The following is a 27,568-nucleotide window of genomic DNA, read 5'->3' as shown; positions in this document are numbered from 1 at the left end:
TCAATTTGAAGCATGAGTCACATTATGCTGGAAATTCACTCAACTGAAATTTAACATTCAGCTTTGGTGTAGTTTGTGTTCGTTTCATTGACAAGGAAGTGTATAATTTGCGTTAAGGGTTTTTTTTTTCTTTTAGCGAATGCAGGGTTTTCCAAAAGTTTTCAGAGGAATTAGGTGCTGTCTGAATTTGGAGGGTGGCAAAGGTTAAAGGGTTTGCAATTATTAGAAGGGATTTTAATTTATCGTAAGCTTTTTTCACATTGTTACAACCATTATCCTTGCCATATGTGTGAAAGAAAGCTGGCAGCACTTATTGTACTTGTAGTCAAAAAATGAGATTAATGAACATATGTGGATTAACTCTCCTTGGTCACAAAGGAAGAATAAACATCATGAAATACATGTGCAATTATTTTTGGTTGAAAGAACTTCAACTAATTAGAAAAAAAACTTCCTATGTCCAGCAGGTTTGTAATAGCTGACCAATCAGGACAGCAGCAGTGAGACCTTTCACATCCCATAGCAACGTCAGAATTAGAGAGTGAAGCAGTGGAGAAATTCAATGTTTGAATCATCAGAGAACAGTGAAATATATGACATGGCAGATAAACTGTATCACTGATATCCATTTGGGGAGTAAAACTGGACAGCTCCTAAGAGTTTCTGTTTGGTGCTGTTGTTTATTTCAGTCACTAGCAAAAGCAGCCTGGTAACTAACATTAACTAGGCTATTGTAAGTTATGGGAACAAAAGACGCTCTCAACTGCATTCAGCCTACTCAAAGCAAACCACGTTGGACACTAGCAGTACTTCACTTGACATATCTTAATGCAGTGTTAATGAACTAGCTTCACTAGCTAACGTAACTTAATGCAGTACAAGAACATCCATATAGGTTGGCCAGGTTTGCAATTTCCTCAGTTGTAAAATAGGTACATTAGTCTTCACTCTAGCTGGTATCACAATTGGTGACATCCACAATAATTATAGTACAAAGGAATATCCAGTCAGCTGTTTGATTAGCTTGGCGATGAGCATCTGTCACACACATTCATCCAAACAGTCTTTGTTGATTACCATGTCATTCCTGTTGCCAGTTTACCTTTCCGTTGGAGATCAACCCAACTCTCCTTTTTTCTTGGTAGCACACAGAACTGACTGTTGTTTTTACTTTCATTCTGATATCTTGTCTAAATGCCTTTTTATGTTGAATCAGCTTAAAACCCAAGCTCTGCTATCATAGGAAAAACCCTGGCTAATACAGCTGAACAAACAGATGAAAATCAGGATTATTACTTAACTCTTAGTGTAATAACCTGATACATTTAGATGTACAGCACATTATTGAACATTTTGCTGCTGCAGCCTTTCCACAACTTGTTTTTTTTTTTTTATACAGAGGAGTGTGTTCTCAGCTGCACATATTTTAATAACATGTCCATATGTCTTTCATAGGTATATGAGCACAAGTCATCATCAAAAGCATCTGATATATCCCTTTAAGCATTTAACTGGAATTTCAGATTATCCTACAAACTTTTTATAACCTATTCCATATCAACTTGTCCTGAAAAGTTGTAATGGCATCGCAATGATTTTTAGTGTCCTCATCAAGTGAGCTGGTTATTGCTGTCAGGAAGAAGCAGGGGGAAATCTCAGCAGGGAACTCACACCAATGGCAAAAACGAAGAAAAAAGTTAAATGTGCAGCAGAAAAGAGATGCAACATGATATTAATGGATCATGCCACCTCAGCATGATAGCATGCTGTTTCAAGCATGCTTATCAAAACGTTAGACAAATATATAGGTGGGACTAAGTAAGGGGGAAGAGTAGCTAGTAGAACTCTTTAGTGCCTAAGAGGAGCTATAAATTTACGGTTGCTACATAGCCAACATTATTATAAACAGCTATTAAAGTACTTTAGTTATAATGCTTAAGAAGAATGATGGTTACTGGAAGTAGTGGTGAATGTGTTTACCATTGTTAACCAGTTATCCTCTGTCCATCATGAGCCCACCATAGCACACGTTTTTGTTGTACAGATAAATGTGTATGTATGAAATAAGTATGGATTTATTTGCTTTAATTTGTGTGGTCATTCCTGGGAGTTTTGGTCCCCTGACTGTTAGAGTGTAGCTATTTGAGCATAGCTATTTAAATTGAAAAACAAACGAAAAAACCTCACATTTCTTGAGACCAATAATTCAATATAATACGGTATATAGTCAATGAAGAGTAACCCCTTTCTCCTTGATGGGATGGCCTAATTAATGGCAAGGATAATGAACTGAGTCCCATTTCATTGGATACAAAGTGCAAGGCAGCACTCCCATTATCCTGTTGATAACTGAAGTGTCCTCCCTTTCATCTCCACTCTTAATGCCATCAAATACCATTACTGATTGTCCAATTTACAGAGTGCTCTGGGATCCCACTCCTTGTTGAGGCACGGAAGTGCATCACAAATATGAGGTGAATGCTCAGTGAGGTGCAATCAGTGGCTGGCATCGCAACACCCAGGGATATTTTCCGCCTTACTTTTTAAACATGGCCTCCTGGTATTCTGAGGTTCGAAGTTGCAGAATGCCACTGTAGGTTATCATATCTGATGCCCAGAATATTTCACACTTAAAAGGGTGGTATGGAAAAGGTGAGTTTATCAGAGATTAGTTTTGCTGGGATTCATACAGATTAAATTATTTCAGTGTTGAACATGGGTGACAATGAATTCCAAAGAAAGCTATTAGGGCCACATGGTGGCAGGACCAATATCCACCTGCTTTAGAGATTGCAAAAATGGAGGTCAGAATCGAGTAACCTTTGCGGCTCAGGTAAGTGAACCAAGATTGAGCCTAAGAGCAACTAAGAGTTTCCTGATGCAGTCTGATATCATAGATACAGTATGTTCTTTCTAGGTGTAATCTACTCACAGAGGGAGAGACCAAAATGTATACTGTGACACATTAGTATATATTTTACAATAAACTATATGCGGACCTGTGGTTTTAGTGTTAGGGATTAAAGCCAGGTTCACTTTTTGCATAAAATATTTCTAGAATCAGTTTTAAATTGCATCCATCTTTAAATAGAAAATATGACCAATACACAAATGTTTTAGATTGTAATTTTAGGAAAAATAATACAGTTAATTTCTGTTTAATTGTGTGGAATGTAATTAGGATAAAAGTGCAATACCTTTTGTTGTGTTATACAACCTTTTATTTTAAGTGTCTTCCGATTAAATCAGTTTTGACTGGAGCAGTTTCCTCACAGATATGACATTTATCTTCAGTCTATATATTGAGCAGTTTTTTTTTATTATCTTTGCAATAGAGTTTCTGTCAATTCCAGGTAACATAAAGTTATATTTAAAGATATAACACTAACATTGCAGTATTGATGGCCTTTCAACTTACAATTTCTTGCAGTTTTGGTTTACACAAAAAACAATAATTTTGCAAAAACAAATTTTGCTTTGTATTTGTGTAATTACTCTAGCACCCAGAGGACAAAGCTCAGCTGAGGTTTTTGACAAGAGTCATAACCTTGTGAGGAATTATTTATTTTTTTAATGTGGAAGACTTTATAAGGGCAGAACAGGGAGGAAAAAAGAACACATGGTTGATATTGTATCTCCCTGTAGAGGGACATGAGTATATTTGTTGTCAGATAAGAGGAATTCATTCTACAATGATATGTTTACGGCGTACTGTAGCTTGTGGTTACTGCTTTAAATATCTAGGCCATCACATGTATGAATATATCAGCCACATTGCACTTTCAGAAGTGCTATTCTTGGCAAATTAGCATTTTTCTATAAACTGTATGTGATCTGACAAAATTAAGTTGGTCTACAACTGTCACCAACAAAAAAAAGTGTCTCTTTGACATCATCTGTAGACTTTAACTTTAGTCTGTGATTATTATTATAAGTTGTACCAAACAACAGCTGTGTGAGAAAATATGAGACGACATTGCAATGATTTTAAAAGGCAAGTAACTTGTTGCCACATAGCAGACTATAAAGCTTTTCAGATGTCTATTGTAATAAAAAAGATGGGCTGAGCGCAAACAAATACTTTTTTGTGTTGATGAAACAGTACTGACAGTTGGGGAAGCATTACCGGTGTGGGTTTATATTCTTTGAGGATTATGAGGAATCAACACAGCTGCAGTGAAGGTGGTGTTAACAGAAGCAGATGTTATTTGTTTTAATACTTGGTGGGAGGGGGGTTGTTGCTGCTGCAGGCATTTCTGCCTGAGACTTATTGTTTTATTCCAACATAGCGTTTATATCTCTATCAATAAATCTTCTTGGTAAACATGCATGTTTCTGAGGTGTAGTGTTGAAATACAGTAGAGGTATTCAATAACACAGACTAAGATCTTATATTCTGTTTTCATTTGTTTTCACATTGTAGTCCAAATAAATAATTTAACATATATTTACATAATTAACCTTCTCTAGGGCATACTACTGTCATAGACCTGCACTCAGTGGACTAAGTGGAGGTTTTTGATGTCAAATACAGCGAAATATTCCCAACTGGAAGGCTTTTTGTGATTTGTGTGTGAATGAAGCCACTCGGTATTATATCAAGGTTTGGTTTCCAGGAGATTTTGAATTCCCATCTTTTCCCATCTCCTTTCAATCTGTTAACATATTTTTTTTTTATTTCACCCGGTTTTTTAACTGGACTTTAGAAACCAGCATTTATCTGTTCAGTTGGTCAGTGCACATTGAAACTCAAAATCAACTGCACCCTTATCTTTCTGGTTGATCAAAAGCAATATTGCAATAGGCACTGTATAAATCTTCAAACATTTTGTATTGCCATAAATATTGCTAGATTCCCATCTAGGACATTTGTTGCTTGCTAACAAAAAGATACTGTAAGATTGATGGGAGCACAAGAAAACAGTGCATTACTGAGACCTTGGGTATAAGACCATTAGCATTCATAATCTGTCCATGTTTGTCACTTGATGTTTAAATGAATACACTCCTCAAGCTTGGGTGCCTCACACCTCTATGAATAAGGTGACCAGATTGCTTGTGTTCTGATTACTTGAGGAGATAACATATGCATTAAAGGAACATACCTGAAACTTAACCAAGGTCAAACCTTAAATATATGACACAGAACAGATCTTAAAACTGGACCTGCAGTTTAATATCTAACAAGCAATTCAATGTGGTTAGAGATAACTGGGGCATGATGTATAGCTGGTGCCAAGTTGGATCATCTGACTTATTTGCTGCACCACCGTTTATATCCTGTTTCCAGTAAATCTTCTATTGACATGGCCCTATCATGTCCAATGTGAAACACGTAGTATTCTTGAAAGAGACACTTGAAACAGCATCACATCAGGGGCAAATACAACCCACTGCTCGTAAACAGTAATCGAGGACAGCTCTCCACTTCTTGCTGCAGAGATTCAGGTGGGGAGGCTCTGTGCTGTTTCAAAAGTGCTGATCCTGATGTAATATTGACAGGAGCTGAGCCAGGCGAGGTCTTTGGGTCTGACACATTAAGGTCATATTACTTCCCTCCAACCTTTCTGCTTCTCTGACTGAGCTGAGCGCTAAAGATAGCTCTCGGGCCAATGCAGAAGACCAACTGTTACCATGTTGATGATTAAATATTCATGGTCCTTTAATGTTAAACATGACAAAGGACAATGGGGCAATACAGGTTTAGGACACATGTGTTGGAAAACCAGTGTAAACAGTCATCAAACAAAACAACCTGTCAGTCTGCTTTTGTCAGAGTGGGGGTTTATTACTTAATAACACATGAATACTTAGATAAAATTAAAACACAACCATATGCTTGATGTTCCTAAACCAATGTTATGATTCGCCATATCCCTTTGAAGTTGGACAGACAATACCTTATTGAAGTGTCAGAGCAAAAATTCAATATATCGTCTTGGCAGCATAAATAATGCATTACAGGCTCTTAGGGTAAAAAGGAGAGGAGGTTATAAATATGAAACATATGAGTTGTATTGACAAGGCCTAGCCAGGCTGGCACCCGTCATCAGGAGAGCTTGCAGTGAAACAACAGACAAGTGTCCTCTATCATCTTTGCCCTTTATTGGACTTGGGGCGGTCGCTTTTGTACACATACTTTGTGAAGGTGAAATCTGCTCATGTTGGGCTCCTGCTAAATACTGCTTACAGTAATGATTGTAAAAGGATTGGATTCTTTCCTTCATGATTAAAAAAAAAAAAAAAAAAAAAGGAAAAAATCGAAATAAATAAATAAACTAAACAAAACAACCAACCACAGAATGTTTTGGGAACATCGAGTGATGGACTTCATATGCTCTATAATGGGGATCACAGATGCCCTCAGCAATAAAACATGTAGATTCCATTGATAGGTTTTACCCATGTGTCTATTTTAATACAGTAAACAACAGCACCAGCCTCCTTGTTTTGCCTCATCCTGACTTGCAAAAATGAAAAAGAATACTAGGATATGTGTTCAGTTTTTTTTAATTGGAAAGGGAATAGAACTCGTTTGAATTCAACGAGCTGCCATGATATTTGAGCCAACTTCAAAACATAATTGTAACCGAGATCGATGATATTTCTTTTCTCTGCCTGGATGATTTGTGATCTGTCACAGTGGCAAAGAGTTGCTTTACTCACGAGCTTTCCATAAGTGCGGGCTGCTGGCCAAACAGCCAACTCACTCATTTAAGTCCAGCTGGCTACCAATTTTAGATTCTAATAACATAATTTCGACAAACTGCAATTCGCTGTGTGTCTGTGTGTACATTTTTACAACTACTAGCCTCTGCCTCAAAACAATGCAAGCATGATGATAGAGAAACGTGCCTTTCTGTCTGTGTCAGTCCCGTCACCACATGCTCCATATGAATGTTGTGTGTGTGTGTGCAAGCTGAGAGGTTGTGTGCTGCCAAGTGGAGAGTGGACAGTCATCTTCAGTGTTTGACAAATATTGGCAAAATAATTGATGACGAAACAGTTGTATTGATTGCAAAGAGAGGGGACAAATTATTTTTTATTTACAGTGCACTTTTTACAGAAGAGTCATCTTTAAGACGCATTGAAAACAAAACCTAATACAGGCAGTGTTGTCAAAATAACATACCTACTGGTTAGGAGGGAAATGTAGCTGTGTCTAAGCCTCAAAATATAATTTTAGAGTTGAATATGTTTTGCCACATCATACATTTTATCCATTGTTTACATTGCTGGTTATCCTGTCATTGAGGTATTATGTGAATGTTCATTCTTAAATCATACCTGCCTAGCTGCCATAGACGTTGAATCTCAACAGAGAAGAAAAGGGAAAGGAAAGTTGCCACCCAAAAAGAATTTAGAGTGTAGTGGAAATGGTAGATTCACTTTTTTTTTTTTCATGGGTCATTTAGAAAGTATTCCCAGTAAGTGGTGGATTGACCTGTGGGAGGTGGGAGTTCAGCATCAACCCAAGGAAGCATGCAATTTGAGCTCTTTCAGTGGACATCAGCAGCTACTCTCAGTGGTCAGATGTCAGAGCCAACATAACATGCGATGCACATATGGTCCCCACTAGTGTAAATGTGTGAGGATGTTCAGATCTTTCATATTGTTCTATAGTGAAACATGTTGCTTAATCCTTTAACTTATATTTTATAATTATACATATTTTATGGAGGGAATTGGAAGGATTATAACTAATAAGTACTTTAATGATAATTAAATGTTCTTTTCTCGTTTCAAGGAAAATAAGGGCTGTAATAAGTACATAAGGAAGCTTTTGAAAAATCTTGAGCTTGTAGCTTGATTTCTTTTATTTTTTCTTGTTAACTCCGCTTAAGTCTTAACCATTTTATAATAAACAATCTCAATGCATCTTAACAATTGAACAACTTCACATGTGCTTTTCTTTTTCTTTTCCTCTTATATTTCTCACTCTCATGTTCCCCACTTATTTCATCAGCTATTGTCTCTCTGGCTGAGTTACAACTTATGCAATTGGTCCTTGAGTTTCCTGGTCCACTAAATCAGTGCCCTAAAGGCTGGAAAAGCTGCGCCGATTAAATTAGAAAGGCTCCATCAAAATTTAATAATATTCAATCATTTATAGGTTATAGGTCTGGGGTCTGCCTCCCTTAGTGACCTCACCTCTATCATGTGTATATATATGCTGTTTTAGGGCCCTTTCTGAAACAACAAATGAAGTCATTTTTTCTTGGGAGGGCAGTCTTTATTTAGCAAAAGCTGCCAAAAATATAAAATCTTTTACATAGATTAGTGCTAATGTGTTGATTTTAAAGTAAGATGGCACAATAATACAGTGGAAACCACTTACAGTGCTGTCCAGGTCAAATCGATCACTATAAGCAAATGATTTTTATACCATTTCTTGCTTTTCCTTTTTTTTGAAGTCTTTGCAGATTAACATCTGATTGACATTTGTATATGCATTGCATGAATATGAAGTAATGAAACATACAGCTTCACTATTTACTGATTTAAAGATAAAATAATATAAACTGTGCTGTGGACTTCTCCTGCACCAAGCCAAATCTGGATGGTCATGGTGAAAGCATTACACTCCTCTCACAGCAGCAGGTAGGTTATGTGAGTGAGCGGGGACGATAATTACTCAGTGTAAAAGTCCCAAAACGTGAGCAGAGCAGGAGCGGGAGGGCAAAAACACTCACTGAACCATGGAGGTGAAGATATCACATAGCGCATGATGTGTGCGCACAGCAAGCGCACGCACATACGCACATACACACACACACACACACACACACACACACACGCACAAACTCTCATGCAGTGAACTTACGTTGGAAGAGCAGGCAGGGATGGTCGTTACCGGTTGTTACCCACTGTGGCAGTCCAAAAACCTTGTACAAATAAGTTAGAAGAGAGCCTGAGCAGATGACAGCTTGCAGTGGTAGGCCTAAAACGAGCAGATGTATAGGAATGATTCTGTCCCAAGCTTTTTGATCCACACAGTTTCCGCAGTAATTGCAGTTTTTTTGCTTACTTTTACCTGAAACCCGGACCAGTCTGTTTTAAATAGTAAACTGTGCATGTACATTGACTTGCAAGATATCCACGTGTCAAAATATCCACTCCACATCTATATATACAGTATATAGTCACAGAAAGTATGAAGAGACTGATGCAAAACCCTATCTGCTTACTTTCCAAGCTGCAGCTCAGATCAGCTTACACCTGTTTCTAGTCATTTCTTCTTTGCATAATCCTTTCAGAGGGAGAAAATTTGTTGTCCTCACTTTTGTACATGTACCGTGACTTCTTAAGGAGACCGGTGTCATGAGCAGGAGAGGGTGGTTTTGTATTGCCAAAAAAAAGGTGGCTTCTTCTGGTCTTTTCGTAATTCTGAGCTCCTGCTGTCTAGCTTTTGTCACTTTTCTGTCATTCCCAATTTTGTCATCACACCCCCCTGCTGCTCCCTTGCCACCCTCGAGCTACTTTCTTGACATCATTCTGGCACTCATCTGCCACCTTTTTCTCACTCCAAGGACTCCGGTACAAAAAAGAAAATGCGCTTTTGTAAATGGGCCGACTAAATATCCTGGCTAAAGGCACAGCCTTTTAAATCAGTGGTGCGAAAGATTAAACATGTTTGCCATTTTGACAGTGTAACAGCAAGACAAAAAAAACAAAACAAAAAAAAAAGCAACAAAACACAACAGCAACAAAGAAAAGTACCTGATTACCCTTCAAGACTTCATTTTTATTCTTGTAATCCTTCTAACCCTTAGAGGTCAATGATGTGGACCTAATGGTGCAAGGATAGCCCATTCAGTATTATGCATTGTAACAATAATGGTATATGGATAAATGCAGGTAAATGGATTTGTTAATTAAATTGAAAGCTTGCAATAAAAGCAATGTCAAACGAAACACTGAAGGCAGACTTATTTGGAATTATGTTTTCCAAGGTTTTTGCAAAATATCAGACCCATTAGATGAATTTTTACCTGTTGGTAAAGTCCTTGACACAATGATGCTAATACTCCTTCATTAAATGAGTAGTTGTATTGACAGAATTTATCATGTTGTTTGACTGCTTTTCATTTAATTACTATTTTCATCAAGTGATTCAAATACTCTGCCTTGTAATTTGCCATTGAATGGCTTTTCTCCTTCCTAATTGCTACATGTATGTGGGATGTTTGTAACTTGCGGTCCCATGTTTTACTAATGAAAGTTGAAGACTTACAAAGTAGCAAAATGAATCAGACCTGTGGGTTGCTGCACAATCTATAGTTAATTTTAGTATAACTCACACAGTATCTATTCATTACATAACATTACATGGTTAAAAATATGTCTACTGGTGCAAACTTTGGGAATTTGTTTTGAATTTGGGAATTGGAAGACATCATCATCATCAGCTCTGGGAAATCATGAATTGTTTTATATACAAAACAATTACTTGATTGTGAACTTAATTGAAATAATTGTTAGTTGCAGCTGTAATGTAGTTACTCTAACCTATGGGCATGCTGGGTGAGAAGACAACTTGCTCGTCATCATTGCTAACCATTGTAGTCTGCAGTCGTCAGCCTATGGAGTCATGAACCTTGAGCACCACTGAAAGTTTCTCCAAAGTATTTCATGTACCGACTGTATCTCAGAAAGTACAGCAGGTAGATACACCCCAAGGAACTTTTGTTCAGAAGCTTACTAGCTAGGCCCAACAACAGGAATGTCAGTGCATCAGCTCTGGGCTTTGTGTCTAAGCAAAATCAAAGCCTTGAATCATCTTTTTCTTTTTGCCAACCTTGGGATAAACTTGCATTTTCACACCTGGGCAGTTACCTCGAGACCATCAGAATATTCTGTTCTTGATTTGCTTTCAGAGATTGCAGCACATGTGTATTGCTGTGAACTGGGCTGTGGAAAGATGCTAGTTAGTGAGAAGAAGAAGAGAGTGTTGTATTATGGGATGTCTGTGTTGAGCTACAGGCAACCCGCAGAGCTTTTTATCTGGCTGTGCAACCTGGCCGGATGGCATTCTCTTGGCACACCATCCTTGTGACTGGCCACTTGGCTTGTGGCCCAGGGATATTTGGCTCACTGTGCATAGCAGAATCACCCCATCCCCCTAATTCCCTGCTTTACTTCTCTTTCTCCCTCCCTCTCCCCCTCTCTCCCTCACTTTCTCTTTCTCTGTGTCTCTCACTGGCCACTTGCCTAAGGACAACTGCAGTGCTTTGTGTGGCCTAGCTGGTCTCTTTATACTGGCTTCATGGCCATGGATGGTAGGAAGACAGTGCCATGATAGCTACAGACAACTGCACAATTATACAACATAGTCAGTCAGTCAGTCACTGCAAGGTGGCTTTTTGCAATGCATGAGTCCCTATCAGCTGTGACTTACCAAGGCACCGGTGTAATTCAATTGTAGGGATGGCCTTGGGTGGTGCAGAATCAGGGGACATACAACAGCTTATTATCCACCTCTCTGACTGTCTATCAAATTGATAGCTCACTCTTAGTGGCACCTCATTGACATTGTGTTGAATGTCCTGTGTCTGCCCTGCTTAATTGAACACAGAATTACCCTATTTGGACACGCTTAGTAGAATGGAGCTTAACGAACGTAGAAAAGAGAAGATTAGATCAGAGCTGACCTCTGGAACACACTCCGTACACAAAAGCCAGAGGCTGCAGTCACAGAGATTATTTAAAGGGGGTGGTATGAACATTTTGTAATCTGTCAAATGCTGGCACGGCAAAATACACATAGAAAACCCAGTGGCCGTTCTTAATATACTATGTTCTATGCAGAACCACTATATTTTTCATGATTTTATTAAGTTTCAGGGAATGTTTTTTTTGGAAAGGATGGAAGGATTCCAAATGTTACTCCATTCGATTAGATTATTAATGAGTTAAATAGGACAGTAGGGACTGGTCTCCAGGCAGATTCGAAGAAGTTCGATGAAAGTTGACACATCTTAAAGATTTCATGCACATGTTCTATAATGGAAGTGGGCACTCTTTTGTTCATTTTCATAGTAAGCAGGGTGAAAGCAAGGGCAAGCATTTTATCTGTGGAACATGACAATAACATGTCCATGATCATAAACGCTCAGTGGTTCAACTCATAAGACACCTAATGCAAAGGCATCCAGAGCTGTTGCAGTAATTTCTCACCTCATGTTGTATGGCCAATGCTTTATCATTGTTTGATAACTGAAGCATTCCATTAATTCCACTCCATTAGTGGAGTGTGAATTCTTGCAAGTTAGATCACTACCAGTTCAACAACAGGAGAAATAGCCTTTTGGTACCAGTATACTTGCATATGCATCACTTACTTGAAGTTGACAAAAATATATGTATTGAATGTATTTTTGGGCAGTTTAGGAAACACATGTATTTGCTGTCTTGCCTAAAGTTATATAAGAAGATCTTTACCACACTCATGTCTGTACAGCAAATACTGTCTGTAGTTGCTACTAAAGACTAGAGAGTGGAAATGGGGGGGAAATAGCCAGCCTCACTCTGTCAGAGGGTTACAAAATCTGCCAACCGGCACCTTTAAATCTCACTAATTAACATGCTGTATCTCGTCCGCTTAATCTGTAGAATTACCGAAGTGTAAAAATGACAAGAAGCCCTTTCATGGCTGTTTCTTGGGTGGGATCAGGAGTTTCCTTCTCCAGGCTAAAAAGTAGTTTTGGGTATAGGGTAGTAGTAGTTTTAAGACAAAACAATGAGCTGGAAGATGCTTAAATGCCCTGTTGAGCTGAGGGAAGCTCTAGCGTTTTTTCTGTGGGTTCATCACCACCTGCAACCATTTTCAACCTTTGGCAATGAATGAAGTGGCTAGATTTCATTCATTGTGAAGTCATTCATTCTAGATAAGGAATCTACATTGCTTTGCCGAAGCCTTATGTCCCACCAGGGACAAAGAGGATTAAGATAAAAATTTATATTGCTACACCTTTTAACTATTCTTCTACAAAGTCTTATATTCAAGAAAAGACAGGTATCTTCTCATGCAAAAATTTGTTTTGTCTGAAATTTTACTCTTTGATATGGTTTAAGATGAATTTTTCTCATAAACTTGAATAGGTATGCAGTAATTGGAAGGTTAATTCGTTTAATGTTGGTCATGCAATGTAAATGGCACTGAATTAATTTCAAGTCTTAATTTGTAATATTTTGTCACCTCATAACTTCCAACCACATAGTTGAGATTGGCATATAAATATAAAGTAAATGAGTGCTTATGAACTGATTAATTTGAAATAAATTAACTGTTGTACTGACAACATTATAACAACCTTTATAACATCAGACTTTTGTTATATAGTTGTAACCTTGTGTGAGTTAGTATAGGAACACTTACACCTACACTTTCAGTAAGTGTATGTAAATTTTTTTGCAAGGTTTTTTTGTTTACATTTTCTGGTTTTCACAGTCATTACCTCCACCAGAGAGGTTATGTTTTCACCTGGGTCTACTTGTCAGCAGGACTACACAATTTTTCAGAAAATCATTAATAAATGTTGATGTAAAAAAAAAAGATTTATCTATGGTGTTGGGGTCTGTGAGTTTTCCCAATTTGGTGGACTCCCAGATAATAATCTGGCTCTCACAGATGTGTGTCAGAGTGTTTGGACTTGGCAGGGGTTGCACACTACTGAGTGCCATTCTACTTTTTGATGTAATTAGATAAGAGCTGCTATTTGAAATCATTCCTGTCCATGTTATGTGCTGTAGGTTGGTTAATGGAAGTCTGCATGCAAGAGCAAAACATACCTTTTCAAAGATGTCTGCTGCCCTCTGCTGACGGTCAAGGATATCAAACCCAACAGCCCACATACATTATGTCTGTAATCACAACTGTTGGTGTAAAAGAGGCACTTATACTGTATAATTAAGATGCTAAGGAAGTAAGTGTTCAAATAAATAAATACCATATAGTGCCCTTACTATGTAGAACAGGAAACTGCTGTATGTCAAATTTTAAAAAGACAAACTGTATCTGAGAAATTGACCATCAATTGTGTTTTTCTAAATTCCTTCAATCTTGAAATTTCTATATTACTTATCCAGAAACTTTTATCTAACTAAATAAAAGAAAAAAGAAATTGAAAAATTAGTGATAAGGATGAAGTATTACAGCATCTTCTTGTTGTGGTTTTAGTCTTCCAGGAGATGGAGCCAAATACTCATGAAAGAAATGAAACTTTTAGGTACCACAGACTTAAAGCTCACTATGGCACATGTTGGAAGTAGGCAGGTGACAAAGCTACAAAGTTCAACTTAATGTTGAACAAACATGCTTTGAATAAAACCACATCATGTCCATTACAAAAGTACAAAACCACGTGCAACATCAGCTTTTAAACCAAGCTTTAACAGGCTATCACAGCCGTAATTGACAGATAGGCAAGGGACAGGAACATGTGCAACTGTGTTATATGAAACCTGACAGAATAACATTCCTTTGGCAGGAAAGGAAGTGGTTTTTATGCATCGTCTCAGGTGCTGTATGTGTATTTGTATGTGCGCATATGCGCTCACTACAACAAAGATACCATTCACAATTTCTGAACAGCAATTACATTTCCCCTAAGAAAATTATCCAGATGGGTTTGAAATATGCAATAATTTGTTTCGTCATTATGATGCCTATTCAGAACTGCTTTTGCTTGTAATTATAACAAACTAGGCAGTATGCCATGCCACTGATGCATTCCCTTTGTGCTCAGAAGTAATTTTCCTTTCCTAAGGGAAAAAAGCTGCCTTGTGTTTTTTTTAATGTTCAACCCACGTCCATAACTACTAGCCAGTAAAGCAATGAAATCGCTTTAAATCTGGAAGAGTGGCTCCAAGATTGCAACAGCTACAAAAAAAAGAGGCGGTAAGAGCAGTAGTTTTTGTTGTGATGAAATTCATGTGAAGTTACAAATGTAATTGCAAACAAAGTGTAATAACTATTTTCTTAATAGTGATGTTTGAAATTACACCACAAATAGTAATGGTGGAAATGGAAATCTGATTTTACTTGTTATCAGCTCTAATTTCAGATATTTTGTTTTCATAATGACCAATAACTTTAATCATTTGAGTCAATTGGTCCAAGAGTGTACAACAGACCTTCTAAGTGTGAATCTCGATCTTAAGTGTATCTGGATTGATTAAACACGCCAGTTCAGACAGATTTAGCTTCAAGGTAGTCACTGGTTATCATAGGTTACAGTCTGTTTCTCTAGAATAAGATAAGATCAACTTTATTAATCCCACGGGGGGGAAATTTGCGTCATTACAGCAGCAGTAGGACATAGATGAGGGTAGGTAGCCTATGAAGAGAAAAAAAATCAGAGAGCAAATATTTACACCACAGGAAAAATATTTACATCATCAGTGTAATTACATGAGGTGTAATATTGCATATTGTTTACATGAAGTGTGTTCATGCCATTGCACGAACACACTTCATGTGAACAATATGAGACATGGTATCCTGTCTTTATTTAGTATTCTGAGACTATTCTGGCTAATACATGCTCATCCTTTGTAAATTGTCCATTGCATCAAAAGCGCACATCTCATTATACAAGGTGTGCAAGTCAAAGCAGGTGTCATCACATGTCAAGACCCCAGGATTCAGCTAAGCTTCACAGTATTCTGCTCTCTTCATTAACCCGCGCCTGGCCATGCTGTGACTTTGTCTGGCTCACAAATATGCGACAGTCTGTCCCAAGGTGTACAACCTGGTTAAAACTGACTAAGCTGTGCCCAACACAGACACAGCATAGTCAGACCTAAGATAAACTGGTTACAGGCTATGACATGCTTTGCATTAGATGGATGGATGGATTGCAGGTAATCAGAAGTTGAACAAATATAATAAAAAGGAAAAAAAAGTAAGTAGAATAGAGCTTACTAACTTGCTACTCTTATGGTCATAACAACATTAGTATCATTATAGATCTCTACCATCTATAGCTATAGCTGTAGGCTTCTAACAGTAGCTTCAAAAAACAATGCTATTTGATTTATTTTAAAGCAGATTTTATTTTACAACATATTTCTGAAGTCTGCCTATATTGGCACATCGGGGTTTCAGTTGCTAAAGGTCAGTTAATGGAAAAATCAATTCTGTACTCAAGTGGGGTAGCTGAGGCTTTACGAGTAAAGCCAAATGGACAGTTATGTAATCAATATGCGTTAAAAATAACGCCCTTTCAGTTCCATTTTAGCCACATTAAGCAGGCAATGTGAGAAATTGGGTATCGGCTTGTAACTTGTTCTTGGAAACGCTGTACAAGAAATGACTATTTTAAATAGTCCAGTCACAGAGCAAGAAAAAAAAAAGCCTCAGGTGGTCCACCAGTGCTGTCACATCTTGTCTGCATAACAATATTTCACCTGCATTATTGATTGCAGTACTTTGCATCTTTTAGTCTTTTTCAGCCACAATAGACCCATAAAAAACAACGTGCATTATGAATCGTGACATGAGGCCTGTTTCTTATGAGCCTTGCAGGGGGCAAAAAAACATCCTAAAAATTGAAGTTTTGAAGTTGTGGCATCAACCTGCTGTCTGTAGTCTGCCTGTGATAATCCTTCTGCAGCTATGCAGAGACAATCCATCGCAATTACTGTTAAAAATCTATGGAAATAATATACAACACATGAGCATCTGCAGTCACACCTGGCACCTTGTCCATCAGAGGAAGATATCAGCAGTCTTTGTCTCCCTTTATGGACGTCGCTTGAACTAATAAAGCTGCAGTAGCCCACACTTGGTTTACCATCAGGAGTTTTCAGTCATGTATTATTCCATCTGACATGCAAATGCCTTTCTTACATCAAACAGGATATGTTCTACTTAAGCTATAATCATGCAGTCACATGTGAGTTGGGTGAGCTGAGGAACTTCTCTTTCTGCCTAGAAAGCCACTAGAGACCCTGAGGAGAACAGAAGCCCCCATCCTATGTTCTGGGCTCAACACAGGTCACTGTGGTCAAATTAGCACCAAGACTTGGAACATAATGGGAATACGCCATAAATCAAATGATGGAAGAATAATCACTTCTCACTGGGCACATGAATCCCTGCATAGCAGGTCAAAGAAAGAGCATTTCCTTTGATTTATCCCACTGGACAGATAACTAAATTCTTTTATGACAAACTAAATCATTTCACAATAATGTTTCACATTCATTAATGAACTTTCCACTCTCTTATGTAAGGAAACATTGGATTACTTGTTTTAAAACAAATTCATCATGCACATTTGAAATTGTTATGTTGACCAATGTTATTATATTGATCAGTTCATCTATTGTTTTTAAAAGAAGTATGCTAAGATTGAGCGATATCTACAGAATTGGCATATGTTGATGTCTACAGTGAAACATCATGATGGATGGTGACAATTGGGCAACCTATCCACACCACGCACTCCTGAGCAACACCAACACTTACTGAGGCTTTACTGCAGGGTTTGGTCACCAGCTCAGTGTGATGGCTGGGCATTAAAAGCTTCAGCGAGATGGGATTTATTGCTTGGCTGTTGTATTGGCTCACATTAGATTGTACAGGTGTACCTAATCACCACTTAACTCTCTAATTTGCAATTTGTAGAGTTCTGACTCAACTTTGCAAATCAAGTGTCACTTTCTTTTTAACAGTGATGGATTACTTGTACAGAAAGAGTTAGACGTGTCATTAGGTTTTTGCAATACTTAACAAACTTAACAAAAACTGTGTCTTTGCCTTTTTTATATTGTGGTCCAAGCCACTTCTACAGTTCCTCTATATTCAGCAATATAACTGCTGTTAGTTCCTTCAGTGAAGCTTTCCTTTGATTTTCTTTTTGAGTTAGTTATTTTAGTTTAACCTCTCTTTGTTTGCCAGTCCTCTGTGCACAACGTAAAGCACAAAGTGTTGTTTTTAACACAATTTTCCCCCTGAAAAAAATAAATGAGCCAAGCTAAAAACTTTCATGAATACAGTGGGAAAAATCATTATCTAGACAGACTAAGTAGACAGACATACATTCAACAACAGAAGTCCTCTGGGTATGGTACACATTATACATGAAAAATAACAGCAGCTCCATACTGTGACGGTGTGCTGGCAGCTGTTAAGATTTGAAACCAAGTGAATGGACATGAGCAGGGCATTTATTTGAGGTATTGTCCTCTCCACAGCTGCCCAACAATCAGCAAGTACTGTGTTGAATAACAGAGCATTTGCAGATGAGTGTGTAATTAACCACATGGAGTTTGGAGTACTGTAAGCTGGGAAACACCATTTTCTTCTGGTAACTAGTTTTGTTGAGCTTTGGTTTGTTCAATATGCAGAATATTGTGCAAGGTACAAAATTAATAGCGATTTAATCATTAATGTACTCCAAAGTAACTCTTTCACTCAGCTGTCACTTCTAAATAGGTATGGCAGACAACAAACAAACTGTCATGGACTCTGCCGGAGCTTCTTAGCCCCTCCCTCCTGCTGCTCCTCCTGCTCACACCCCTCTACTCATCCTCCTATCATTACCAGCCTGCTCTGCCTCCACACACCTGTTCCGCATTGACTCATTACCCCCTCAGTACCTATACCAGTCAGTTTCTCTCTGTTGTTGTCAGATCATTGTTTGTGCTATGCCTGCTTCGTATCCCGCCTGTTTTCGTGTTCTTGACCTCTGGATTTTTGACCTGTGCCTGTTTCTCGGAATTGTGTTTTTGCCTGACCCCTCGGTACCTCTGCCTGATCAGTTTTGGTTTTTTGACACTGACTGTATTTTGCTCAGCGAATACTCAGTAAAGTTTTTCTGTTTGCCTTACATCCGTCTCTGCCTGTTGATTCTGCGTGTGGATCCTCTCTGGTGTGTGACACAAACAAGCAACCCTCCATCTTAAAGTTAGCTTTCAAAAAGAAAACAGAAACCCCATTCAAAACCCCAAACTTAAGAAAAAAATCGTCAAAAACTAAATCAAACTCCCTTGAAGAATATAATAATTTTTTTTCTTCATGTCATTGAAAGTTAATGATATTTCAAGAACAATGTATCCTGTCCTGTGCCTTAGACGTTGCTAGAAATACAGATTAATCTGGATTCATAGCACAACTACACAAAAATATACACAATACTGTATTATCACTTAAAATACTTAATGCAACTCCTCACGTGACATCTCACTTTTTGCAATTTCTCCTTTTCTCACCTATCTCTTTACATGTTACATACATATGTTTTCCCTCTGTGTTGTTTATTGTGTGCCACTACTAAACAACACTAAAGACCGAAACAGTGGAAGAAATCCAATCCTGTTATAAAATCCTCACCAAATACACTGAGCAGAGCTTTATATGTTTTTATATAATAGTTTTACTCAATCTCAAAATGGCCTCTATTATCACTATTATCACTCTGCTGACAGATAGTTATATGGAAGTTTTAATGAACCACAACTGCATTAGTCTTCCCACGATGCAAACTGCAACAAAAAACTCATATTGCCTAGGGAACCTATCAGTATGTAGGACCCTTCTAAATTCATAGTGATATTGAAAAAGCAGGGAAAAAAACACTGCACACTGGACTGGAAATGGAGCTGTTTCTTTTTTTAAATAATTTTATTAAGAAAATAAGTATAAAAATATAAATATAAAACAATATGACTCAGCATTCAAACAGCATGAATTCAGTGTATGACAGTTTTCCTACAACATACACTTTCCATTACATATTACACCTATATGATGAAATGAATTCATAGTTTGACAAATAAACTGCACCAACCATTCACATGAACATTGCTTGTCAAACAAGGATAGCAAATAGTATATAGGATGTCGATCATTAAAAACACTTTGTACATTTACAGCATTTAATGGAGTTTGGCTGGAAAAGCCGCTTGACTCCTTCCCTCCCCCACCCAAACCAAGTCCAGTGCCATTAAACATTGATAGTATACAATACTACTATCTCTCAGGTCAATTACAAAACACATTGTCCACACCATTGTTCACAAAAAATCCTAAAAGTCAAAGGCATCTTTACTGATTATGACCAAAAACAGTGAGAATTATACTGTATCTCCATCAATGAGAAAATTCAACTCAGTTCAAGTCTTAATTTCCATTTCAGCATCCACACATGGATTGCAGGAATTTTTGTTTGAGTGCCTGTGCACGCACGCATGTGTATGAGAATCAAATAGACAACTAGTTAACTAGCTAGCTAGCTAGCAAACTAGACAGATAAACAGATAGATAGCTTGATAGATAGGTAGACAGATAGTCAACTAGCTGGCCAGCTAACTAACTAGACAAATAGCTGTCTGGCTAGCTAGTTAGATAAACAGACAGAAAAAAATGGGCTTGAATAAAAGAGAGACTCATGGCTTCTCTAGGTCTCTCGGTCAGGGCTTTTCCCTATGTACATCTCTGCCAACTTTTTGAATTGTGGTCCCCAGTTGCTGAGGTAATCGTAATCCTGGTCCCCCTCAGTGGCAGCAGACTCCAGTGAACTGAGGGATTCTGCCAGTGACCCACTGCCCTCATAAGCATACGTGGCCAGGGAGTCATAGGGGGGCGCTGTGGGATCTGAATCGTTCTCCTGAAGCCTCCCATTAATGAAGTCTCTGACATCCTTGTTATCCTTTATAGGTGATGTCCTCCGAAAGGGAAACAGCATTTCGGGTATGATGTCCCTGCGCAGCTTGTTAGCATCCATCACCTCTGGGTTGCGCAGTGTGCCAATATCAAAGGCCTGAGTGTCCTCCTCTCCACCCCCTTCATCGTTGTAGCTGACAACGTTGTCTCTGACATCCTCTTTGGAGATGATCAGAGGCTCCTTCTTCCTCTGTCTCCTCAGGGCAGCAAACAGCACCACGATCACTACATAAAAACAGTGGGAAATACAGAGAGAGAAAGCTCAGCATAAGATGCGTGCCTCCTAACATGTGTCATGCATTAAAGAGCACAGGGGAGCAAAAGCACAGAGGGGAGACACATTTGCTACCAGTGATAAATCCCCAACACTGCCTCAGGCATTCACCTCCTATTATTAAAGATTCAGTGAAAAAGCTTTTTCTTTCTTTTTCCCTTTAACGGCATATTCGATGTATAAAATGCACAGTGGTTGGAAGATCCTTTTTTATGCTCTCCAGCACACAACCTCATATCTCATCTCCTTCATTCTTTTTCAGCAGTAAAAGACAATCAGAGATTGCAGAATGAGCATTTTTCCAGAGAGTGGCACTGTGTGGTAGCAAGTTTTTAAATAAACTCATAAGTCTTCAGAAAAAGAGGAAGCAATCTCTCATTTAGGACAAGCACAACATCCTCCTACACCTGTGCTCTTCTCCTTCTACTTTCCCTTTTTTGTCCTATCAGCAGGTACTGTAGTTGTCTGCTTGCCTCCCACCTGGGTGTTAATTACAATGCCTTCAACATGGTTTGGGTGGGGGTGGCAGTTTAAAAGGTTCTTTGCGGACATGTGTGACTGACTAGTGCCACATTTTTAGACAGTGTGGAGGACTGCAATGAGAACGACCAGATAGGGAGAGCCGTTCCAGCTCAGCGCCTGTCTGTCGGAGTCAAGCAGAGGTGAATGAGACAGTCTGTCAGGGGGGTTCAAGCGCGAAAAGCGTCAGATAATGAGCAGATGTCATGATATTTTGCTCAAGAGGAGAGCTTGGAATTTAACCTTTAGTACAGATAATGTGTCAGAGAAGATCTGCCCACCATCAGATACAGAATTTAAAACTTGGAATTGAAACAAGCAGATGGAAGAAAAGCTGGTCAACACTAATTTGCTCATATGAGTAGTTTACTCAGGGTGTAGATCAGCTAACACACCAGAGTCCAAAGCAAGAAATCGTGACATGAGGAAGAGGATCCAAATTCAACACATGGAAATAGTTAAGGTCTCATATACAGGGCAACACACACACATACACATTTCTAATTGCAATCCTCTGAGCAATCTGCAAGGACTCTACATTCACAATGTCTGGTAAGTCAGAAATACTCCTATCAAGTACTCGACCAAGCAAGGTGAGGCTCATTGACAGTTGAAACCCATTACTTATTGATATGCCCTTGACCATAAGCACTACACATTTCAGCTTTTTGCTGGGTAAAACGATAGGCACTGCCGCTGTTGTTCCTGTATGCTGTTACATAGGGCATTACATCACGAGCAGGGCTGATGTGGTGCTTCAGAATGTCAAGAAGTAACACGCGGCCTACTTTACCAGGGAAATTCACATTAAGTGGATTTATTTGCAAATGGATGGAGCTTAGAACCAGAGTAGTATTTTCTAAGGGAGAACTGCTGAAAACAACCAAAAATGCAAAGTAACCTGTCATTGATTAAATCTCCTTTAATTACTAATGATCACTCATACGTTAAAAGGAACCTAACAAGTCCTCCTGTAGCTGTTGGCTACAGGCTGTATTTTTAATTATTTTTTAAAAATCTCTGCATCAACTATTTTGCCTTAAATGGCCTATCGTTATCTTTTCCTGATAAGTGACCTCTTGTGGTCATGTGAATAATGACTGTTCATCAAGGTGGACAGTTGGGCGTACCAAGTGTCTAAGGTTTACATTTCATCGTATACCAAGAGTCAGGGCAGTTTTCTTTTAATGATAACTATGATGTTTCAAGTATGAAGTGTTAACTGCTCATTTGTGTCTTTTTTTCTAATGACCATATGGATCATTGGGGAAGGCACTGCCAAAATTCCATTCATGCTCGATTGCTTTTTCTTGGCATCCTGGATGCATCACTTGACTTGAATTTTTCGATCCGAATTGAAATTCAGTGTAGCTTTTAAATATTATTTAACAACCTCAATATATATACATATATATGCTTGAAATACGTTTTTTGAAATTGCACAACTTGGAAATGAATATTGAGAATTTCAGAGATAGAAATTCAGACCACAGAAATTCAGAGAGATAGTCTCCAAAATCAAATAGTTCAGTGCAATAAATCCTGTGTTGTTTAAATTACAACACATATGATCCAGTAATGATTCAATTTCAAAATTTGGTATTCAGTTGCTGGTATAATTCAAATTATTATAACAATAATTTGCTTCTTTTCAATCCCTGCAGTGCTTTATTTCTAATACTATAAGAACACTGTTAAAAAACATCTCCTTGTACCAACAATTGTTTGTATTTAATGTTGAATTAATGTATTGAGATGCTGAGCTGCTGTCAGTCAAAGGGGGGGACCACTGGCAGAATGTCATATTTTCAGCAACATATTATAGATTGCAGTGAGTTGGGAGTCCAAGCTTTCAATCGATGTCATGTTTGTAATGATAGACCATGTGATTTTAATTCCCTCCATGTGGGCACTCAGCAGCATGTACTTGAGCAAGCAACTCACATGTTATTGACTTGAATTGGCTGCACCTTGGAGCATATGAAAGTTAGGTCTGTCTGGGGTCTTTTTGTGAGGCATGTGCCCACACTATGGACCCACAAGCAAACCACTTGCTTGACTACCACTTAATGCTGTGGCAAGGTCATTCAGACTGGCTGACTCCTGTCTGACCAAGAGCTTAGGAGCTGTTAAGCTAAAAAGAGAGCTGTTTCTGAGTGTGGCAATGGGGGCCCGTGTAGATTGGACAGATACATGCTTCCATAGTGCTTGCATGCTACTGACATTTATGTGACCTCAGGTCTGGTCAATCTCTGTTTGGAAAAATTCAATTTTCATAAAGGAAAAGTACTTAACATTGCAGGAATTTGGAGTTGAAAGAATTTACTGTTCGTTTAACCCCATTCAGAAACAGTGATTGTCCAACCATAGCCTAGCAAACAAAGGGCTTTCAAGCATTGGATTTTTCCATAAGCTGAAGAGGTGTTCATTGAGCTCCAGTAAATGAAATATTTGGTTATTTAATTGCCTATCCAATCCCAAAAACACAACCAGCAAAAGTATAGGGAATGGTTTCAACAGTGTGTGTTTGTCTGCTCTTACATAAGTTGCAAATATCAGCAAGTCCGGTGTCCTAATTTACCATTTATTAGAGACCCAGCATTGCCTGCACAGCCAAAGAGCGTATCTTTAGCTAACCACATTATTAGGTGGGGTTACAGGTTATGTTACAAAAGCCTGTTAAGGACTGACATGTTTGTTGTGTGGGAAAGTAGAATGGAAGCTATTATATCCAAGTTTATGGTAATGGTCTCTCCATCTCTTTACAGCGAACTTTACTCTCCAGCAACCCCAACCTTATTACTTGACCTAGGGTTATGTGTTTCAAACTCAGTGCTAATACTACTAAGGTTATTGTATTTGAAATGACACTTACTTTTTGAAAATATGGACAATACAGCTCAAATCTAGCCTGTATTATCTTTCCATTGGGACTTTTTAGGTACTAAGCATCCATACCAGCATATATTGCATTGTTATTTAAAATTTTGTAATAAGATACTAGGGTTGACCTGCTACCCTGCTATACAACAAGAAGGCTGCTCCTTATTTACATGTCCTCTACAAGGAACATTTACTGGTCATGATGCTGACTGTTTGCCTGGGACATGTAGCTTTAGTCTGTCTTCAGCCTCTTAAGTGGAAACATGAGACTTTTTATTATTATTATTATTATTATTTATTTATTTTTTTTACAGGGTTGTTGTTTTAAAATAGAACTCAGTTGGAGATGTTTTAGTTTTCAGCCAACTCAAGGAGCCGACATCAATTAGCCAGTTAGATATAGCCGATACCTCGACGGCTCTCATATCATCCAGCAAAACCAACAGAACTGAGATGACTGCTTTTGTTGAATTTTGTGTGAAATGCCTATTACTTCATAAGTAATTACAAATTTCAAAATTTGCTGCTGTTATCACTGTAAACTGGATATGTGCGATGCTAGAATAGAAAGCTTGGCTGGCATAGCAACAGTAACTAAGTGGGCCAAGATATAGTGAAGGGTTTTCTCTGAGCCTTAAGGATAGAGGGTGCTCTAAATTGTATAGATTTTAAAGTTCTCTGAGGCCAATTTTTAATCACAGGCTATATAAATGAAAAGATATAGACTTCAGTAGAAGAACTGAGATGCTACTATAAGCAACAGTTGAGACCACAGCATAAACAAGAATCAAACATTACAGGAATAACAAAAAGGGTTAAAACATACATGGTCACACACCTGCACATACACATGCTCATACACAAGGGGGACTTACTGAGGAGAATAATGACACAGAGCAGTATGGCAACCAGAGCTCCAGTTGTGAGACCATCTGAGAAGGGCAGGACCTCGGGGCTACATGACTGCATGTTTCCACGGCTGTCACAGGCACACACGCGCACGATCAGTGTGCTGGTGCTGCTCTGAATGGGGTAGTCATTGTCTGAGATTACTACAGGCAGGAAGTACATGCTCATCTCACGTCGGCTGAAACCTCCCCTAAGCGTCAGGATATTGGCAGTGTTATCTGCGGAAAGATGCAAATGGGCAAAGCTTGTCAGGGATGAGATATTTCAGTTAGCTAGATGATCTTACAGGAAAGAATTGCAGTCTTTATTTCCTTTTCTGTCTCTCCTGTGACAGACAGCTCATAATAACTTTGCAGTGCCATTGAAAATTACTAAGGTCTCTAAATATTAATTCAAACAAAGCACCAAGCAATATTAATAACAATGCTGTTTATTAAAAAATCTTAATTCCTCAAAAATTATTTTGAATATTGCTTAATTAGTAATCATATAGTTGTCCTCATCCTAAAAAGACAATAGCCTTTAGGTTACGCATGGCAACACTCATGCAAAACTAATTAAAGTCCAAAGTTTGTTTGTTATAATTCCACTCAGTCTCCATCTTAAGTCTCTGATGCAGTCTTTTCACTTTACTGCAATGCCATCCCAGTTTCAGTCACAATTTACTCTGATTCGATGCTAAAACTAGGACTAGGCATACTGACCAGTTATACTAAATATAAAGGGAATAAACAGATCCAGCCATCAGAGTTGTCCAAACTGTGACTGCAAGCTTTTTCAACTACCGCTGCATTTCTCTCTCCATTTGAAAAAAAAACACATATTTTTCGATAACTAAATATTTTCTTTTGTATGACAGAAAAACTAAAATCCCTCTATAACACAGTGCATGATAGATGTGGGATGCCTGCCTGAAGACCGACTTTCACCATGGCTTTACTGTAAATGAAGTTTTGCTGAACAAATCAAGAGAAAGGATACCAACAATACAAAGTCAATCAAAAGACCACAATCACACAATAGAAATGTATATTTTTTCCTGTCAAATATACTGAATACATTCAGTTCTAATCTATGATTTTCTACATCACATTAAGGTTAAGGCCCTTAACATTTACATCATATCAAACCACATTTTCAAACCGCATTCCCCCATTTGCCGGAAACCAGGAATGAAATTGTTTATTGTAACAAACATAGAAAATTATTTCTATTCGTTTAGGAGTTGCAAAAATGCTTATCTTACCTTCCCTGTCCTCGATGGTGAAGTTTGGGTTGGTGGCGCTTATACTAAAGACAAACTTGTGTCCAACAAGGGGTTCGTCTGTGTCAACAGCACTTATTGTCTGAATCAGCTACAAACGACAGAAGAAAGTATGAGAGAGAAAAAGAACACACAAAAGCTCATAATTATTCTCCTTAGTGGGGAAATCTACAAGCATCTAATCTAAAACACGTTGGTACCAACAAGTAAGACCATATCTCCCCTGTGTTGGCCTCTATATTTTAAGTTTCTTTGATGTGTTTTTAAAGCACTGCATGTACTAGCACCAGGTTGTATCTCTGAACTGCTCCTCCCCTTTTCCACCTCCAGACCCCTCAGATCTTTGCACCAGTCAGTGCTCTCCATTCCAGACACCCATTTAAAATCCAAAGGTGAACCAGCATTTTCTGTTGTTGGTCCTAAACTTTGAAACAGTTTGCTACTCACTATTAGATCTCCTCCTCTCTGATAGCTCTAAAAACCCATATGTTATATTTAACCTTCCAGTAGTTATCATCCGTATAATATATGGTTCAGTAATTTACTTATATCTTCTTATTTGTCTGTGTTGTCATTTGATCACTTCTGTGGTTTTATTTCATTGTAATCATTCATCAAATAATCCCATAAATTAATCTCTAAGTAAATCACTCTGGCCAGCGTTTGTTGTTTTTAAATGTGCACTACAAATACTTTGACAAAACAAAGTGGCATTTTGATTACAGTCAAATCAATTTTCTCCATTATGATTTATTTCTTTGCAAAGCAAGACTGCATGTTTTAACCTCAGTGTTGCAGAAGAAAATATTTACTGAGAATAAACCGAGGCCAATCAGATACATACTAGACTAATCAGTAATTAGTGAGGAGTGTTTAGATAATTAAGGGATTTGCTGTCTCTTGAAACTCCACAACAATTAACACATGGCTCTAGTGTGAGTGATGGCTCTCTGAGTATGCACCATGTACATGGCATGTGAGTTTTGTGGACAGAGACAGGCAGTGATTGGTGGATGACTGCTCCCTTGGTTAAACTGTCTGACTTGTT

At 38.2% G+C, this 27,568-nt stretch overlaps 1 protein-coding gene across 1 annotated transcript in view; it reads right to left on the bottom strand.

The window, feature by feature from the left end:
- Positions 1 to 19,620: 19,620 nt before the first annotated feature.
- LOC111645784 (cadherin-10-like) overlaps positions 19,621 to 27,568 on the bottom strand; it is a 29,166-nt gene continuing 21,218 nt past the window's right edge. The window contains exons 10-12 of the mRNA XM_023395094.2: positions 26,503 to 26,611; positions 25,223 to 25,474; positions 19,621 to 20,896 (exon numbers count right to left, since the gene is read on the bottom strand). Coding sequence (XP_023250862.1) covers positions 20,406 to 20,896; positions 25,223 to 25,474; positions 26,503 to 26,611 — 852 coding nt within the window. The 3' untranslated portion in view covers positions 19,621 to 20,405. The remainder of the gene's footprint in view (positions 20,897 to 25,222; positions 25,475 to 26,502; positions 26,612 to 27,568) is intronic.

Source organism: Seriola lalandi, unplaced genomic scaffold (genome assembly GCF_002814215.2).
Source record: "Seriola lalandi dorsalis isolate HSWRI2012SDOR001 ecotype SW California unplaced genomic scaffold, Sedor1 jcf7180002054956, whole genome shotgun sequence".
In the NCBI taxonomy this organism is placed as follows: Eukaryota; Metazoa; Chordata; class Actinopteri; order Carangiformes; family Carangidae; genus Seriola; species Seriola lalandi.
Note: the sequence above shows the minus strand (reverse complement) of the source record. Positions and strands in the feature narration are given on the sequence as shown.